Source organism: Oncorhynchus kisutch, linkage group LG8 (genome assembly GCF_002021735.2).
Source record: "Oncorhynchus kisutch isolate 150728-3 linkage group LG8, Okis_V2, whole genome shotgun sequence".
Classification (NCBI taxonomy): domain Eukaryota; kingdom Metazoa; phylum Chordata; class Actinopteri; order Salmoniformes; family Salmonidae; genus Oncorhynchus; species Oncorhynchus kisutch.
Window position 1 is genome coordinate 75848008 of NC_034181.2, and position 18806 is coordinate 75866813.

The 18806-nt window shown below is 45.9% G+C and overlaps 1 protein-coding gene across 3 annotated transcripts in view; it reads left to right on the plus strand.

The window, feature by feature from the left end:
* Positions 1–3811: 3811 nt before the first annotated feature.
* The window catches only part of LOC109883903 (FTO alpha-ketoglutarate dependent dioxygenase), a 184003-nt gene continuing 169008 nt past the window's right edge, over positions 3812–18806 (plus strand). For all 3 annotated transcript variants that reach the window (XR_004210909.1, XM_031831238.1, XM_031831239.1), the window contains exon 1: positions 3812–3913. Coding sequence is in view for 2 of the 3 variants with exons in the window: in XM_031831238.1 (XP_031687098.1) it covers positions 3827–3913 (87 nt within the window). In the remaining variant the exon portion in view is untranslated. The remainder of the gene's footprint in view (positions 3914–18806) is intronic.

Sequence of the window (18806 nt, forward strand, 5' to 3'; positions counted from 1 at the left end):
GGAAGTGTACCACATCTTAGACTAGGGCTGCACGCTCTCTCTGTTCACTAACCATGGCGCTTTTTCCTGCGGGCACTATGTGATCATTTATAGAGGCTTAATCAACATGTATTGAATGGTGCATGTACTTTGTGAATCATTTTTATAGGGCCCTGCCTTCACTTTAAGCCCTGGCCAAGAGGTTAGCGATGGTTTTAACACCATACCAGCTAACGGAGGGCCACCGAAGCATTCAAAGAGAAAAGCTTTAGTTATAACCTCTCCAAGCTCCCTTTAGGGGTTCAAGCATCATTCTCATTTATATGATGATGAAGAAAAGAGGGTAGATAAATGCCAGCTACTGGCATGAACTTAATGATGCCCTTTCCCTTTCAATATGCATAAGAAATAGAAGCTGTGGTATTATTGGTAGAGCAAAGTAAAATAGTGGCCGAGGTATACGTAGGCCCAGAGCCATGTATTAAAATGTATGCATTCATTTCTCTAAACACATGGCTCTGTGTAGACCTATTCTTACATGACTGTTCTAATATGAAGCAGAAATATGAGAATTTTCCTACATGTCCTGGATTGGTCAACACAGGTCAACTGTGTGCTGAAGGTGATGGAGTCAACATGGATAAACTCATGAATTATATTGAGGAAAAGGCCTGAAGATATTTCCTCCACTCTATACCATATCTCCATCTTCTTTCACGTTATCTACACTAGCTACCGATCATTCAAATTTAGAGCGCAATACTGGCCCTTTTTCAATGTATGCCGCAGGCGCTGTATTGTTCATGTAACCCAACTAATAGGCCACCCTGTCGGAGCCAGCCAGGTACCCTAGTGCTACAAAGGGATTGTCTAGGGGTGATGTGGGGTTGCTTCAAAGAGGTGAGAAAAGCAATAGAAAAGGGCGGAATGTAAAAAGTCAGCAAGAAAAGAAAATCTCTTTTGAAAGGGGACGTAATCTTTTGGAGGACTCCCGCGCGGAACCTAAATAATACATCTCAGGTTTTGATATAACTATTACTGCCTGTGAAGAGTCCTTTGATGTTAATTGAAACCACTGGGCAGCAATCTGCTTTATAGCACTGACAAATAGCAGTTTCCTAAGGCTTATCATTGACAGGGAAGGCACATACTTGCTCCATATGCTCATTCAATACAAATACAAATCAAAAACCACTCTCTTCTTTATGGATACTGGATGCACCACAATATGCTTAAGGATAGTTACTGGCAGGAGGTTGTGGTGGAGAAATATGCCGTTTGCAATGCCTAAGAGTACCTTGAGTGAAGTTCACGTATGGTACCGGAGTCTGGACAACTCAGGACGCATATTGTTTGCAGTTTTTCCAGTTGTTTTTTGTTCCTGCCTTTCTTCTAGAAACCAAGGACAATTTGATAATGCAATAATAACGTGTAGGTGGCCCAATATAAACCTCCACAGAGGAAACATATCATTATTCACAAAGGAGCCTGTCTCTACTGAAGTATATTTGTGATTTTTCAGACCAAATGATAGTTTGAGGCATGGGGAGACATAGGGAGAGCTGACTGCAGGGGCTTTAGGGTTGGTAGTTCTGGTTTTAATACAGACAGCACACAATGGTTTCTGTCTTCCTTCCTTTAATATGCTCAACTAACATTTCTGGCACAGCACTTTCCTCACCTTTGATTTCTACCCAGCTTTTTTATACACTCATTATATCACTAAAAAGAAGCCTTGTCAAAGGGGTCGTCCAGAGCTGATGCAATGTGCAATAACAGAAAACATCCCCCATCCCATCGTGAGCATATCGGCCAGAGCATAGAAAGAAAAGAGGGATATACAGTATGATGAGGTACAAGAGTTCAAAGTTAGTTTTCAGTTTTTTCTACCACAGCTGAGAGTGTACAGTGATGCCCTTCCCCTGTGCTGAACCCTGTGAGATGGACATTAGAGGAGAGGTGGGGAGTAAATAGCCTGATTGGCTACATGACAAATGACCGTTATTGTTGGGAGGCTGTAAATGGTCTGTTTTACCATGAAGGACCTGAGCATTAGGATCAGTTCCAATGCCCCCGATGTGCTGTTCCAGACAATCTGACAAATATGTGACACACACACACACACACACACACACAATCTGACAAGGAAAAATGAGACGTAGAATCAGAGTTCCCTTCTGCTTGTCTTTGAAATGTTTTTCATCCAGAGATATGATTGACAGGGGTAGTATGTGAAACGTAGTTTAACAGACATGAGGAACATAATGATGGATTGGGTTGATGGTGGAAAGACAGGGGTTTGGGACATTACAGTTAAAAGGGATATTTATAACATATATAATACATGTTCTCTCTATTAGCTCTGTCCTAAACCCTCCTATATGCCCCCATATGCTTATGTTCTAATATGCACGTGGATCCAGTTTTGTCAAAGTGTTTCCAAATATATTTTTCATACAGATTTTATCCTGAAGAGAACGGGGATAGAGAGGAAATGTAGGTTATAAATAGGAATCAAAAGAACCATTTTCTGTTTATTGCCAAAGGATGCCAGAGACACCAACACATTTGAAAGCAGGACAGCTTTTGAGCTTTTTACAAGACAGGTGAATGGAACATGTGTTAAATCATTGTGCCCGGTTCACTTAGTTCAGCTCTACCATAAAAGGAAAGAGATTACAAAGGAACTAATGAAGACACTGATCAAAGTCTGTAATGGTAATACAAAGCAGGTGTTTCCAACCTTGCAGCCCCCCCCCCCCCCCCCTGTGTGTGTGTGTGTGTGTGTGTGTGTGTGAAGCAGCACATGTCTTTCACATATGCGCTGTCTTTGATAAGAATAACAGACAGAGCACATTTCAACACTATTCACAGTATGTTACAAGGTATTTGGTTGAACCCAAGGTAGAGGGCATTTTGTCTGCATGTGATACCATACATAAATGCTCCCATACTGTTTACAGCATGTTTATGGTTTGCTTTCACAATTGGTGGTGAGTAGAAAGTGATGTGTGTCTGTCTATGTCGAGGCAGCCAATGCCTTTTCGCAGTAAAGCACCTGGATTTGAGATGCAAGAGTTGAAAGAGTCTTGGCAGTGTTGTAGTCTTGGAGCATGTTCAAAGCATGATTGCTATTTTTACACAAGTTACAAAATGCTGCTTTTGATTTAGGCTACACAAGAAAAAACCCAAGCAGCAAAAAAAAGAAGTTCAAACTGCCCAAACCTTTTGCTATTTCTTCTAAAATCTCATTGTAATGTATTGGCTAGGCCTATTCCAAAATATAAAAGTGACAATGTCACAACATGTGGAAATACATTTAATTGAAGTTTACCTTATTATTATTTCAGCTACTTTAGTCGTTTTAAATTGATCCACGTGCTGTATTATTTTGTGTTTTAAACCATTGTTTTGTCATGTTGAATTGCTAAAGTACTTGTTTGCATTTTAGATTGAACGCGCTCATCGAAATCAAAAGAGCAGCTGCGAGATTTACCAGATTTATACAATTATCTCAACGCTATTGTAAGGATGGTATGGTTTACATATGATTTGAAGATCTAGTATTATTGTAGCTGCTGTGCGCACTATGCAGCAAGAATCCCCATCCGGCTGAGTCAAATTACGCTTGAACGTATTTCCTCTGTTCCGTGCTTCGGGATATGAAGTTTTCAATTTTCATTCGAAGCAAATTAATGCTAGATTGTGATCAGAAAAGTATTCTTTCATAACCCGTCTTTGTATCTAGATTATTATTACACGGCACCCGTTAATTTTATATGCTCTGTTTATTTAACAGAGCTATAAATTGTATTGTAATTCTTCTGTTGGAACTACAACTACCAAGATGCGCTGCAGTGAACGCGGGTGTGTAAACACAACTCTAGGAAACATGAAACGATCGGGTGGCAGTGAGAGCGAGAAGAGAAGAAAGGTATTCATAGCGTTATTCTCCCTTAGCTCTGGCAAATACACAGTGGACTCGTTCTCTCAGAACTTTATGTTCCAAATGCGGTGATGCTTGGGTCATTTTGAAGGCTGGAAAGCTGCAGTTGTCTATGTAGCTACACATCAGCCTGCATGATTTCTGGCTTTATTGTGGTTTCCTCTTCATTCACCTACAATGGAGCATCGCTGTTATTAACAGCTTTATCGTTACAGATAGGCCTACACTGTTTTTGCTTTCAGTATTACAGTTTAGACATGGGTGTAGACTGAGCTACAATAAACTGATTGGATCGCTATGAAGGCTTGAATATTTATTTAGACACGTTGCATGGTAAAAGTCCCCTATATTTTAGATTTTCAAGTCATACTCCCTCAAGATCAGAATAATCTTGCTCCAAAATTGTATAGGGGGAGGGGGGGGGGGGGGGCGTGAGTGACTGCAGTGTGTTCTTAAACTACCCTGTGAGTTGGAGGAGAGCAGCTTCTGGCTGTGTGCGAGTGGTACAATTCTATTGCAGGTAATAATTATAGGCTCATCTCTCAAACGCAAAGGACTATGATGGCTGCTGGATTATCCTGGGATGCTGTTCAAAACAATGAATAGTAACGACATTGACTGGCGTTTGTGTAAAAATATGATTGAGAATGAAATAGTTGATCAAAGTAAAGGTGTGATCAATGCTTTAACTTGGCCAGGTCGCAGTTGTAAATGAGAACTTGTTCTCAACTAGCCTACCTGGTTAAATAAAGGTGGGAAAAAATATTTAAAAAAATAGTAGGCAGCAGACCCACTGCCAAAGAGGCCTGCTGTGATTAGTGGTGGTGTGTTCTGGTCTGGATGTGCTGTGTTTGTGGGTTGTGTAATTAGATGGAGAGAAATAGCAGGAAAGTAAAGGCTGTTCTGTTCTCCAGACCTCCCTAGCTACCCCTACTGCTGGGCCCATGCAGACTGCTCTGCTCAGGCTCATCCAGACCTCCTTAGCTACCCCTACTGCTGGGTCCATGCAGACTGCTCTACTCAGGCTCATCCAGACCTCCTTAGCTACCCCTACTGCTGGGCCCATGCAGACTGCTCTGCTCAGGCTCATCCAGACCTCCTTAGCTACCCCTACTGCTGGGTCCATGCAGACTGCTCTGCTCAGGTTCATCCAGACCTCCTTAGCTACCCCTACTGCTGGGCCCATGCAGACTGCTCTGCTCAGGCTCATCCAGACCTCCCTAGCTACCCCTACTGCTGGGCCCATGCAGACTGCTCTGCTCAGGCTCATCCAGACCTCCTTAGCTACCCCTACTGCTGGGCCCATGCAGACTGCTCTGATCAGGTTCATCCAGACCTCCTTAGCTACCCCTACTGCTGGGTCCATGCAGACTGCTCTGCTCAGGTTCATCCAGACCTCCTTAGCTACCCCTACTGCTGGGCCCATGCAGACTGCTCTGATCAGGTTCATCCAGACCTCCTTAGCTACCCCTACTGCTGGGCCCATGCAGACTGCTCTGCTCAGGTTCATCCAGACCTCCTTAGCTACCCCTACTGCTGGGTCCATGCAGACTGCTCTGCTCAGGTTCATCCAGACCTCCTTAGCTACCCCTACTGCTGGGTCCATGCAGACTGCTCTGCTCAGGTTCATCCAGACCTCCTTAGCTACACCTACTGCTGGGCCCATGCAGACTGCTCTGCTCAGGTTCATCCAGACCTCCTTAGCTACCCCTACTGCTGGGTCCATGCAGACTGCTCTGCTCAGGTTCATCCAGACCTCCTTAGCTACCCCTACTGCTGGGTCCATGCAGACTGCTCTGCTCAGGTTCATCCAGACCTCCTTAGCTACCCCTACTGCTGGGTCCATGCAGACTGCTCTGCTCAGGTTCATCCAGACCTCCTTAGCTACCCCTACTGCTGGGTCCATGCAGACTGCTCTGCTCAGGCTCATCCAGACCTCCTTAGCTACCCCTACTGCTGGGTCCATGCAGACTGCTCTGCTCAGGTTCATCCAGACCTCCTTAGCTACCCCTACTGCTGGGTCCATGCAGACTGCTCTGCTCAGGTTCATCCAGACCTCCTTAGCTACCCCTACTGCTGGGCCCATGCAGACTGCTCTGCTCAGGTTCATCCAGACCTCCTTAGCTACCCCTACTGCTGGGTCTATGCAGACTGCTCTGCTCAGGTTCATCCAGACCTCCTTAGCTACCCCTACTGCTGGGCCCATGCAGACTGCTCTGATCAGGTTCATCCAGACCTCCTTAGCTACCCCTACTGCTGGGTCCATGCAGACTGCTCTGCTCAGGCTCATCCAGACCTCCTTAGCTACCCCTACTGCTGGGTCCATGCAGACTGCTCTGCTCAGGTTCATCCAGACCTCCTTAGCTACCCCTACTGCTGGGTCCATGCAGACTGCTGTGCTCAGGTTCATCCAGACCTCCTTAGCTACCCCTACTGCTGGGCCCATGCAGACTGCTCTGCTCAGGTTCATCCAGACCTCCTTAGCTACCCCTACTGCTGGGTCCATGCAGACTGCTCTGCTCAGGTTCATCCAGACCTCCTTAGCTACCCCTACTGCTGGGCCCATGCAGACTGCTCTGATCAGGTTCATCCAGACCTCCTTAGCTACCCCTACTGCTGGGTCCATGCAGACTGCTCTGCTCAGGTTCATCCAGACATGCATTCAAATACTATTCAAAATCATTTCAAACACTTTATCTGTGATTGAGCTTGACTGGCTTACTGGACCAATATAACAGTCCTAACACTGCAAGCCCCACCCATCTGGCACTCTAGGCAGGCTAGAGCAATCACTCAAAGTTTTTGAACGATTTCAAATAGTATTTGAACCCAGGTCTGCTTTCTCCAAGTCAGTCAGTCCCAGCAGCTCCCAGCCTTTGCCGCGCCACAGTCTGCCATGGCACATGTGTTTGGATCATGTCTGACAGCACAGAAACTATGTAGGACGTGGTTCCTCCTGTTTATGAAGAGCTGAGAGAGCGGCCATGGTGACCAGATGAGAGCGAGAACGCTTTCCAGCTGGCCCCCAGGTGGGTGTAGGCAGCATAGAGCAGACACACACAGACACAGAGAGAGCAGACTCAGACCTAGCTAATGGTTCTGCTTCCTCTTTTAGACAAATAATAAAAGGATGATTGACGAATGAGGACGGGGTATTGTAATGGTAAAATGGCTGGAAAACCACAGAACAGACCCAAATTAGAGGAGCTGCATTAATCCCAGTGGCTTGTTATAGGGCAGGGACACAGTGCAGTGGTTCAGTTTATCATGATATGTAATAACTGGGGATATGGGGATGTGACTGTAGTCTCATAAGTGAGTGTGTTTGCAGTTAGACTCAATCAGTGAGTTGTTTCCCCCTGTCATTTTGCTAGTTTAGTGAAGGCAAGCTATTTATCATGAAGGCCTACTGAACATAACTCCTGTTTTAACCTGTTTTAAAAAGGCAGACTCAATTTAACCACGTCCAATACAATATGCAGGACAATAATCGATTACCCATGTTTCTGAGAGCAGCGCTGCCTCATGTTTGTCTGTCTCATCAACTAAAAAGCCGTAACTAATAGGCCTACTTGTAATATACTGTGATCAATAACATATTTATTCACTAATGCCAGCAGGTTATTGTAAAGGAAATTCATGGTTTGAAACATGTCTATTATTTTAGAAATAAAGGTATATGGATTTTATATACACGTCCTGTGTAAACTGAATATAAATGGAAATGACCCTCAACCTACTTTCTTGACGTTGTCTTTGACGATAGCTGCTGTCTATGTGATGACGTGTATCAAGTGTTGATGAAAAAGTGGAAATATATTTCAGGGTAATGTCAGGCTAAGTAATGACCACATAGGGTCACCAGATGTGCTGAGGTCCTGGCTGAGCCCAGAACATCGCTCAGATCAGCCTCATTGGTTCCCTCTGGTTGTGGCAGCTAGTGCAAGCTGTTTAGGGTATTTCATTCCTCAACACTCATTAAAATGTTTTGTGTTTCACTGGGCAATTCTGTTAAATGTTCAACTAGAGAGGTAAAAGCTGATTATGTGTCCACACATCCAGACATGGTTAATCAATCCCCCCCCCCCCCCCACACAAAATGTTACCCGGTGAATTAGTGTTAAGGTAACGATTTATGGCGACTAATGCCGGGTGTGCTGTCATGTCGGCTCTGGTTGTTTTAGCAAGAGGGGGTGTCACATTCAACACATTCAGCACCTTTCCCTGCTCCGGTGCCCCCCCCTTACCCATCGCTAACACACTGCTAGTTTTATTAATGAGCCAATAATGGAGAAATAGTGTTGGGAGCTGACATAAAGCACACTTAGGAATACGTAAGGAGCACTAGGAGCCGGGCAGGGAACATAGAAGTAGGCTGCTGGAGATTTTCATCCGGGCCTGGGGGGAGGAGGAAGAGGAAAGAGAGAGAGAGAGAGAGAGAGAGAAAAATATATATTTCTCCACTCCTCACTGCATGGCTCTCCCTCTCTGACTCAGAACCCCTCCAGCACGACCCGGTCCGTCCGGCTGAAAAAAGGTTCCCTGGTAAAATAGGTATTTTGCTGTGGCTGATAATAGTACCATTACACTAATGGAGAGATCTGATGAAGGCACAGCCAGACATAAGGCCTGCTTTATTACCAGAGGGGGCCATTTCCTCCCTGCATTCCTAATGGCCTGAGTCTATCACCCTGTATTGATCAGGCCATCATGCTGCTAATCCAACACAGAATTACTTATCGCTGTTGAGGTGTCGATCCGGCTCCTGACTCGGCCCCCTGGAGCCCCCCAGCCCTCGGCCTCTTGTGACTGCATGGGGACCGGCACTAACCCACCGTGGAGGCTGTTTATCCAGCTGTTGATTTAGGGCCGAGCAGGGATGATGACCGGGAGGTCTTCATTGGTTGGATGGCTGGCCAGCTCAAATGTGGGTGGGGACTGCTTTGTTGAGGAAGAGGAGGGTCTGCTTACGGAGAGGAGGGAAATGAAGTCAACATCTTTGCTCTCATTTAATTAAGGAGCAGGGAATGATCTGGTTCCTCCCTCTTTATGGCCCTGTTGGTCACTGTAGAGCAGTGAAGAGAAAGCTGAGTGATGAGCCTGCTTGGTGTTGTCCTGGGTAATTGAGCTGTGCTGTAAATAAGAGCAGGCAGCTCCTTCCAGATCCTCTATCTAGTGTCATCAGCACCACTGTCTCTTCACCATGAGGGAGACAGAGAGCTGGAGCCCAGTAATGCTGCTCCTGATGATGATGATGATGATGGTCTGGCCTGATTACAGTCTCATGTCCCCTCTTTCATACGTCTTAACCACTGACAGCTAGGGCCTTCGTGCTTGAGGTGGCTGGAGATGAAATGCAGAGGATTTGTTTCAACAATATCCTCTCCAGCCCAGTGATACAGTCAAAACAGAGCTAGGCTGCATGTAGAATTGAAACAATATGTGTGTTATTGACTATGAGTATGATTGAGAATGCTGCTGATCTATGCTATTACCATTACAAATGGAAAGGAGGTCAGGTAGCACAGAACGACCTGCTCAAGGCTTGTGACCTGTCATATCCTTGTTGCCCCCTCAGTAACTTAGCCCCTCTTAACCATTAGACTCCTCAGGCAATGGAAGGTATGGCATTTCCATGTCAGCATATCGCCTCTGCCCTCCCCAACCGGGCGTCACCTCTGGCCTCAGCTAATCAAAGAGTTTACCTTCAGGGGAGCATTTATCCACTCTTCATTAGGGACCATTCCTGTAGCCATAAAGATGTATTTATGTATCTGCTGTCGCACAGGGCCGGCTAGGGAAACTAGGTATCGATCGGGATATTTAGTCATTTATTTCTGCTTGGGCCATCAATATTGTGCAAACATCTGTCCATGCAAGTGGGCTTGACCTCAGCCCCAGACTCTGTTTTTAGTCCCATTGGAGTTCAATGATATACTATTCTGAAAAGTAAATCAATGAATGAATATGAAGTTTTGTGTGTAATGTAGTGCCTGTGCGGTGGGGTGGCAGTGGGCCCAGGGCCCCGGGTAGTTCATTGATCCGATATGAGAACGACGAGGAGGGTTGATTAGTCTGTGGCTATAAGCCCCCCCCCCCTTCTTTACCTCTTTTTGTCTTAGTTATTGGAGCTTAGCCTGGATATATCTGGACTGTTTTTGTGTTGTTTTCAGATCAGCTTGGTAAACCCAACCCAACACTACAGCCTTTAAACCACATGCCTGGCAGTGGCAATGTGTCAGTGATGGAAGAAGGACTTGGGTCGCTATTGTTTTTTCCATTGTTTTTGCCAGCTACAGGGTTTCTTTGATCTCTTGGCAACAAAGAGCAAATTTATAGCACATTTTATTTGCAGTAATGGCACTGACATGGAACCAGCTATCGTACCCTTTTCTGGGAGTTAGATACACTACTAACTGTTTATATCTGAAATATGGGTTCTCAGTAAGTAGTCCTACATCCCTGTCAACAGCTACACAGTGGTGCAGTATATAATATGGCTCTTCATGTGTAGTGATCTAGATGTGTGTCTGCATACAGATCTCTTCTCTTATCCTGACCCCCTTTTATAGTGGTCTGCTTTAAATGTAGGACACTTTAAAGGTTCATGATGTCTACATTTGGTTTGCATCTGGAAGGATATCAACTTTTACAGCCCGGGCCTGGCTGCTCTCTCTGTGGTGTCTCAGGTCCCATGTCTACAGCCGCCCCTAGCTGCCAGGGCACACGGACATGTATGTGTTTAAGAGCATCTGTGATCCTACTAAACATCCAGAGGGAAAAACAGGCTTGAGGATTTATCCCAAATACCACCCTATTCCCTATATAGTGCACTACGTTTGACCAGGGCCCTGATAAAAAGTAGTGCGCTATGTATGGAATAGGGTGCCATTTTGGATGCACTCTGGGATATAGCCTAGGTTCCTCTCCTGATGTTAGCCATCACAGCAGCCATATGATAGATGACACTTTACACAGCATGTCCATCCACACGGTTTGGCTAAAGGGCTTGGGGTTTTAGTGTATGTTGAAAACATCAAGGATGAACATATTACAGGGGATGCTATGTTCAACTCATCCGGCAGATGAACAAAGATTTAGTGTCTTCTACATAGTAACTTTATTTACACTTTATTACTATTGACAAATGGTACATTTATTCAGGATTTTCTTTGAAGTAATACCTAACTGGATTGTCAGCAGAAATCGGCCTAGTTGCTCAGTTTCAGAAGTCAAATTTACCACCAGTCAGAGGTTTTGTTCTGAGCAGGCTTAGCTTGTTAGCTGTGGGCGACCCTCTCCGTTGACAGATCCCATGTCTTCATCAGCTCTACCTAGCAGTTCATATTGGCATTGGCATATTATTGCTGATGTCTTCGTATTTTCCCAAACGAGCTGCTGTGACAATGGATCATCTCAGCTGTCAGAGTCAATGAGTTTACGTTCAGTGTGACCCAGAGTTCATCAGTCACACAGAGCCCTATCACCGGTGATATACATGGAATAATCAATCTGATCAATAGGTGGTGTGTGTGTGGCTGTGGTGGGGCCGTACTAAATAAACATGGGAATGACCCGCTCACCTCAGACAGAGGGGACTCAGGGGGGTTCATTAGCCACTCAAGGCTTCAATCTAGGGAGGTCATTATTTTCATTTGAATCTGTACGTATGTATGGAGGGGGGGACACACTGTAGAGAGAGAGAGTGAGTGACTAATGATGAGAGAGGGAGAGGACGAGAAGACTGTTGCAGCAGTCCTCTAATTTAATCTAATTTTCCTAATGCCATCTGTCACAAACACTTGAGGTGCAGTCTGTGGCGTGCTGTCTTTGGCGTTCATCATGTAAGTTAACTTTCTTTTGCTCTTGGTCCTATAGCAGTAAAGCTAGCCTACCTATTGTAGCTCTCAGAAGGCCTGCTCTCCCTATGAATCCACCTGCTCCATTTATATTACAGGGCTGGTGGTGTTGCTGTTTATTTGTGAATTTATTTTCCTTTGTAATGACTCACCTTTCCAATAAAGCTGAGCTACCTAGCAGTTAGCTAACGTTAGACTTGGCCAACATCTGCTTCTGATGACTGCTTCAATAGCCTCCATTCACAAAAACTGCAGGAGTCCACTTTCATAAGGCCCTGTAAATTGTAACTGTTAATTTGTACATCATAAGATATCTTCCATAAACGTGTGTAATGAAAGTACCTGGCATGTAGTACTGTAGTACACTGCCCAGGGGAGACTGAGGAGGGAGACTGAGGAGGGAGACTGAGGAGGGAGACTGAGGAGGGAGACTGAGGAGGGAGACTGAGGAGGGAGACTGAGGAGGGAGACTGAGGAGGGAGACTGAGGAGGGAGACAGAGGAGGGAGGGAGACAGAGGAGGGAGACAGAGGAGGGAGTAGAATGGTAGTGCCCCCCTGCCCCCATCACTGGAGCCTAGTGTAACCTAGCCAGCTGGAGTGCCTTGCCTCTACCTTGCCTTACCCACTAACCACCATTCATAAAATACCTTTCTCTACCTGACGTCAGATATTAAGGGCTTATTTCATTTAAAAATAAGCCACGACCATTTGATGGATCATTTCTTTGGATATTCCATGATCCCTGTTGATGCCAGCCAGGTAGCCTCTTCATCTTTCAGTGATTCTATCTCAGCCTGTGTTTTTGTTCATGAGCCCAGCTAACTTTAGTCATGCATATGCTATGTTAGAGAAGGGGTCACCAGTTTAATTGGCATGCTGTCAGGCAGGCGTTGCCTTCTGTGGTGTAGTGCCGCCACTCTGTTTTAGAGGGGCTGAGTTATGTGTGTGTACTGTGTGTGTACTGTGTGTGTTCTGTGTGGGGGGGTAGTGATGGTAATAGGGGTGTGGAGGAGGGGTGTTGTCAGGACTCGGAGAGCATTCCTTCTTTGCATGTTCTCCATGAGACAGGTGCTCCTCAGCGTGCGCTGGTGCATGACAGTTGCCTTTCATTGCTGTCTTCTCTGCGCTTAACCTCTGACCAGAATCCCCCTCAATCCTCTCTCCGCCCCCCACGCTCACTCTAACGTGCAGCGTTCTTGGCCCATTCTGAGTGACAGACTTTGGTGCGAGCGGATGGCGAGGAGGTGCCGTGTGTGTGTGTGTGTGTGCGTGGTGGTACTTGTCATAAGTCCACCACTGTCAGGCCCCAACACTGCCTAGCTGCCTGCCTGCCTCTCCATCCAGGTACCATCACATCACCAACCAGCCAGACCTCAACCTTTTGTTCAACAGTCCATAATTCTTCCCACCGGTGCTGTCAACCACATGATCATACGTGCATAAAGAAGAGAGCCCCCTGACGGCATTTCACCCCCCTCTCCTCTCTTCTTCTCCTCTCTTCCCATCATAATATAGGCAGATTTCCTTTCCTCTCCTGTTCCTGTCTCTGTGTATTCAGATGAGGCTGACTGGGGGGCAGCAGGTCAGATCCACTTGCCTGGGTAAGGGCCTGAAGTCAGGGTTGTCTCCTGTGAGATGGAGAGAGAGGGAGGTGGGAGGAGAGGGAGGTGGAGGGAGAGAGGTTGTGTCAGTGCTGTTTTGGGCTGTGTGTGTGTTTATCAAGGCAGCTAGGGGTGTGTTGTGTGTCTTCAGTTGTCAGCCCTAGTGTCATGCGTGCCCTGGCCCTGTAATGTCGAGGGCAGCCACTGTCATTTGTCTCAGGACTGCTGAAGTGGAGGAGTCACACAGGCGTACAGCCTGAACACTGAGGCTCAGCAGTGGCTGAGATGCCATCTATTAGCCTTGTCTTCTGCCACAATAGTCTTACCATTTTATTTGTGGTTTGATCAGTTATGTTGCTGTTTGGTTTTGATAATCTGTGGAGTTTTTGGTTTAGATTAGTCCGCTTCTGTAGCTCATCAGTTTAGTCTAGGTGTTCTCTTTGTGTTCTGCCCATATGCTCTCAAAGCAAGCAAACAAACAAATAAACAACTGTTTCTATGTGTGTGTGTGTGTGTGTGTGTGTGTGTGTGTGTGTGTGTGTGTGTGTGTGTGTGTGTGTGTGTTTGGCCTACTTGTGTGTGTGACAGTGGCACCCATTCCGTATGTAAAAATTGTGATACAAAGCTTTGCAAAGTTGTTGTTTCCAGGATCACCAGTAAAGCATCATATCCACCAACACACACAGAGAGAGAGAGGCTCATTGTGATGTGAGTGGACCTTCTTAAACACATTGTCATATAGAACGGTAGGGATGGACTGGGATGTAAATGCAGTGACAGTCTAGTGTCATGCCTGACTGACGCCGCGTGTGGATTGTATTAATCTAAGTGACTGATTCTCCAGCATGCGACCGCTACCCTGTCCCTAACTCCTCAGGAACAGACAGCCTCTGTCGAGTTATCGCTATTTGTAAGTCCTTCCACTGCACTGGGATGACAATAGGGATTAGTGCCAAGGTTCTTTAAACTGTTTTTTGGGGGGGAGAGGGGGAAAGCTTTCTTATCAGCGGCTACAGGATGCTGCTGCAACCACTTTTCCTTGACTGTCAATTAAAGAAGGGATCATTCACTTCAAGGGTATAAATGTTCTAACACTGGTATTAGGATGGGAAGCTAAGTCTCTGACAGATGTTCCAACTTTAATTCTCTGCTTGTTTTTGTGTCCTTTAATTAATTTATGTATCGTTCTATTCAGAGGTATTTTTTTCTATTTGTGGTAATCTCCGTTGCCATGGTAGTTGCAAAGACTGATTCCGGCTTGTCACTCTGCAGTGTTCTTAGGAGGTTCAATCGGCTAATGTATTCAATATCAACATAAATGAAAAGTAAACAGTATCTAATGGAGCGTGTGTTCCTATACCAACTCCACTGCCTGCTGTCTTCTCTCATTCTGGAGGGGAGGAGGGGACGTGTCTGTCTCTGATTTGGTGCTTTTAACGAAAAAGACCCACTATTGAAAGTGTTTGCAGAAACCAAAAAGGGGTGCAGCTTGTAGGCTTATCTCAGTTTTTTGGGTAAACAACAGAAACTAGTTTACTACTTGAGTGTTTAGCTGGAGTAGTTGTTCTAGTGATCAGCTGTGTTAGTGTGTATAGTGCTGACGGTGGTGAAGAGAAGTGAAGTACCTGTGTTGTATAGCAGAGACCTGGAGCTGTCTGTCACCAGGGGACTCCTCACTATGGGCAGCCGGAGAGAGATGGAGAATGCTGCTAATGGGCAAACTCTCCTCCGTCTCCCCCCTCTCTCTCCCTCTGACAGCTCCTTCCTTTTGTTCTCCCCGCTCCTTCCCTCCTCCCCCCTCCTCTCTCTCTCTGCCGGGGATTTGTGACAAGTTTTAGCAGACTGATCAAACGCGGCGGTGACACCTGATTAGGATATAGAGCATGTTTACAGTAGCGCGTGCCGAGCGAGGACCCCCAGACAACAAGGGAGACTGACTTCAACCCTAACTAATTAAATCTCCACCTGGGATCCCATCTGTGACAGCCAGCGACGTAGCCATGCCTCCACTGACTGACTGGAGACTCATGGTTGTTGTATTTATTCATGTCATTCCATACTTCACTGTGACATTTATGGAGACGGACTGCACTGAATTTTATTGTGTGTGTGTGTGTGTGTGTGTGTGTAGTGGGATGTTGTGCTGGTTTATTTCACCATCATAGTGGTGTTGGTGATGACTCTAGCAGTTTCTCCTACATCTCTAGGTGGCAGTGTTGAGCAGTGGTTAGAGAGGTGGACGCCTGTCCGACCTCATACTAGATAGAACAAAACTCTGCTACTTTTGACCAGGGACCACAGAGCTCTGGTCTACTACTTAGGAAGTTAGGGGTTCTGTTTGGTGTGTTGTTTTGGTTGGTTAGAGTGAATATACTGGACTCCGTTCCCTGGCTGTTTCACTTTAGTGATTAGTGGTTGGAATGGGTGTTATCTTTAGTAAGTTATTTTAGTCAGACCCTGTTTAGGGATTGCTGAGTATATTGTGACCACATTGCAAAAAAATTAAAGTGTGTGTGTGTGTATATCTAAATCAGTGTTAGTGTAAAGGCCATATCCAGATGGTGATTGGTACATCAGTCACCTAGTAGCAGCAGAGACGGGCCTGTAATTTGTGGCTTTCTCTCCCCTCTCTGCCCCAATCTCTCTCTCCCACTCCTCTCTCCCCCCCACCCACTTGGACCTGACTGGACTGCTGGTCATGCTGTATTACATAGGTTAGATTAAGTAATTATTTCTCGGCCAGTGACTACAAGCCAGATGAATAGTTTTTGAAGCGGCCATAATGGAGGTCTGACCCTGGGGGACATCAGCATTATTTCAGGCTCACCTCCACTCTCATCTCTCTCACCTCTGGGCACGGGGAGGGCTGTGATTTCTAGCTCCACTAATGATGGGAGGGGATGGCCCATAGCTACTAAACACAGTCATAGACACACATCTGTTTCTCCATCACAACAAACACAGCGTAGCAGCCAGGACCAACAGCAGGGCTAGAAACAATGACCATACTACTGGAGATTGAATTAGAGAGAGATGGAGAGCGAGAGAGATGGAGAGCTAATGGAGAGAGAGAGCTAATGGAGAGAGAGGGCTAGAGAGGTAGATGGAGAGCGAGAGAGAGGTAGATGGAGAGCGAGGTAGATAGAGAGGTGGAGAGCTAGAGAGCGAAAGAGAGAGATGGATAGGTAGATGGAGAGAGAGATGGAGAGAGCACACTCTGGGCAAGTATTGTTTTTGGAGAGAGTACAGGTCAGTAACACCATATGATGTCAACTATGTACAGTAACTACGTCCCACATCATCACTTTACACAATTATCGTCCACGCCAACATCCATGGCTCAGTGTCACCCTTGATGTTGACGTGATTGTAACCTTTGGATAACCTGAAATCATAACAGTTGGATAAAGTTTTTTTTAAATTTGGCAAATTTTCTTGCAAAGTAGGTTAGTGGTATTGGGTCCCTAGTCAAATTTTTGGCATTGGTGGCAGTAGATCTTTCTTAGCGTTGACTGTGTTGGACTGGTGCCATAGGTAGCTAGGCCTGTGACAGGGCTGTCTCAGTCCAGATGGGTCCTCCTGTCTGGGCTGTTTTCTGGGGCATACCCCCTCTCCCCTGGAGCCTGGAGGACCGTCACTTGACTGGACGAGCCACATAGTTTTCACTAGGTGGCACTTGGACATCACCATATGGGATGCTCCCTCCCTCCCTCCCCTCTGTGCTAAGTACACTTCAGATGTGAAGAGTGTTTTATTTGGATTGGAGGCCAGTGTGTAATGTATTCACCTCCATCTCTGCCAGATGTTAAATGCCCCAGAACATGATCTCCTCAGGCTCCGCCCTGTTAACCTCTCTGATTGGCTCTAATAATTAGCAGGAGTGTGAACAGTAACCACGGCGATATCCCCCTCTTCCCTGAGACCAGTGTGGGTGGAGGTGGTGGGGGAAGTTGGGAACAGCCAACATCTTCTAGTACGTGACCGAGTCCCATTTTACTTTCTGTCTCAGGCTAGGCTAAATGAGTTGGGTCTGACCCACACTGGCATGAGCTCATCAGCACCAACCATTCCCCTGGAGCTCATCAGCACCAACCATTCCCCTGGAGCTCATCAGCACCAACCATTCCCCTGGAGCTCATCAGCACCAACCATTCCCCTGGAGCTCATCAGTACCAACCATTCACCTGGAGCTCATCAGCACCAACCATTCCCCTAGAGCTCATCAGCACCAACCATTCCCCTGGAGCTCATCAGCACCAACCATTCCCCTAGAGCTCATCAGCACCAACCATTCCCCTGGAGCTCATCAGCACCAACCATTCCCCTAGAGCTCATCAGCACCAACCATTCCCCTGGAGCTCATCAGCACCAACCATTCCCCTGGAACTCATCAGTAATATTCAGTACCACCACCACTGCTTTCTTTTCTACTGGCTTCATATTAACCCTCCAGAACACTTAAAGCCATGCATGCAGTAGGCTGTCCCCCCAGGGTTTGGAAACGTCCGGTCTGTTAATCTGTCACCATCCAGGCTACTAGGAAGAGTGTAAAGAGGATTAAGGCATTCAATTCCTGGTAGAATATTATCCTTGGTTCACAATGAGTGAAGGAAGGAAAATAAATAAACAGTGAATAGGAATTGATGGGATGCCTTCTGCTCCTGTATATTTTAGTATTTGTCTAATGCCATTGTAGACTATTTATCTTGTGGTGGATTCCAGGAAGACAGTCAAAAACCATGTAAACATTCCCAAATAATATCTGTCCGGTAATTCAATAGCAATCTGAGTCTTAATCGTAAAGTTGAGACACATAGGTTAGATTTGTTCTGTTGTAGTGATTCAGTAACAACACTGAATCACTTCCTAAGAAGTGTTCTTGTCTGTCCCTTTAGTCTCAGATATTAGTAACATACTGTTCCAGTACATAGTGGTTAGTAAAGGAAATAGAAAGGAAACATGCTTGTTTTTCACTAAATGGATTCTAGCTAATACAATGCCATTTCAGATGACACAATCAGCCCTGGTTTACCCTGATTTAGCCCTAGTCTCCATCTGGATTGGAAATCATCTGTATCCCCAGTGAAGCTGCAGACAGGCAGCAGATCATCTAGACTAGATCCTTAAGGACAGGGAAGGGGACTAGCTGCCATCTGAAGGGGTTGATCAGCTTGTGCTGTTAACACTGTGGATGGAACACAGAGCTGGCTCTTTACTCTGTCGTACACTGGTTTCTGGATTAGCAACACAAGCCACTTCCACTGTGATCAGTCACTCACACACACAGACACTCGGAATGACTGAAATCCTCTCAACATCACCCATCTGTTTCACTCACTGTATCAAAATTAGGACAATTATTGACAGCGAGCTTGAATAAGTAGTCTATTGCTATTTGCTCTATTATGGTTTAGATATTA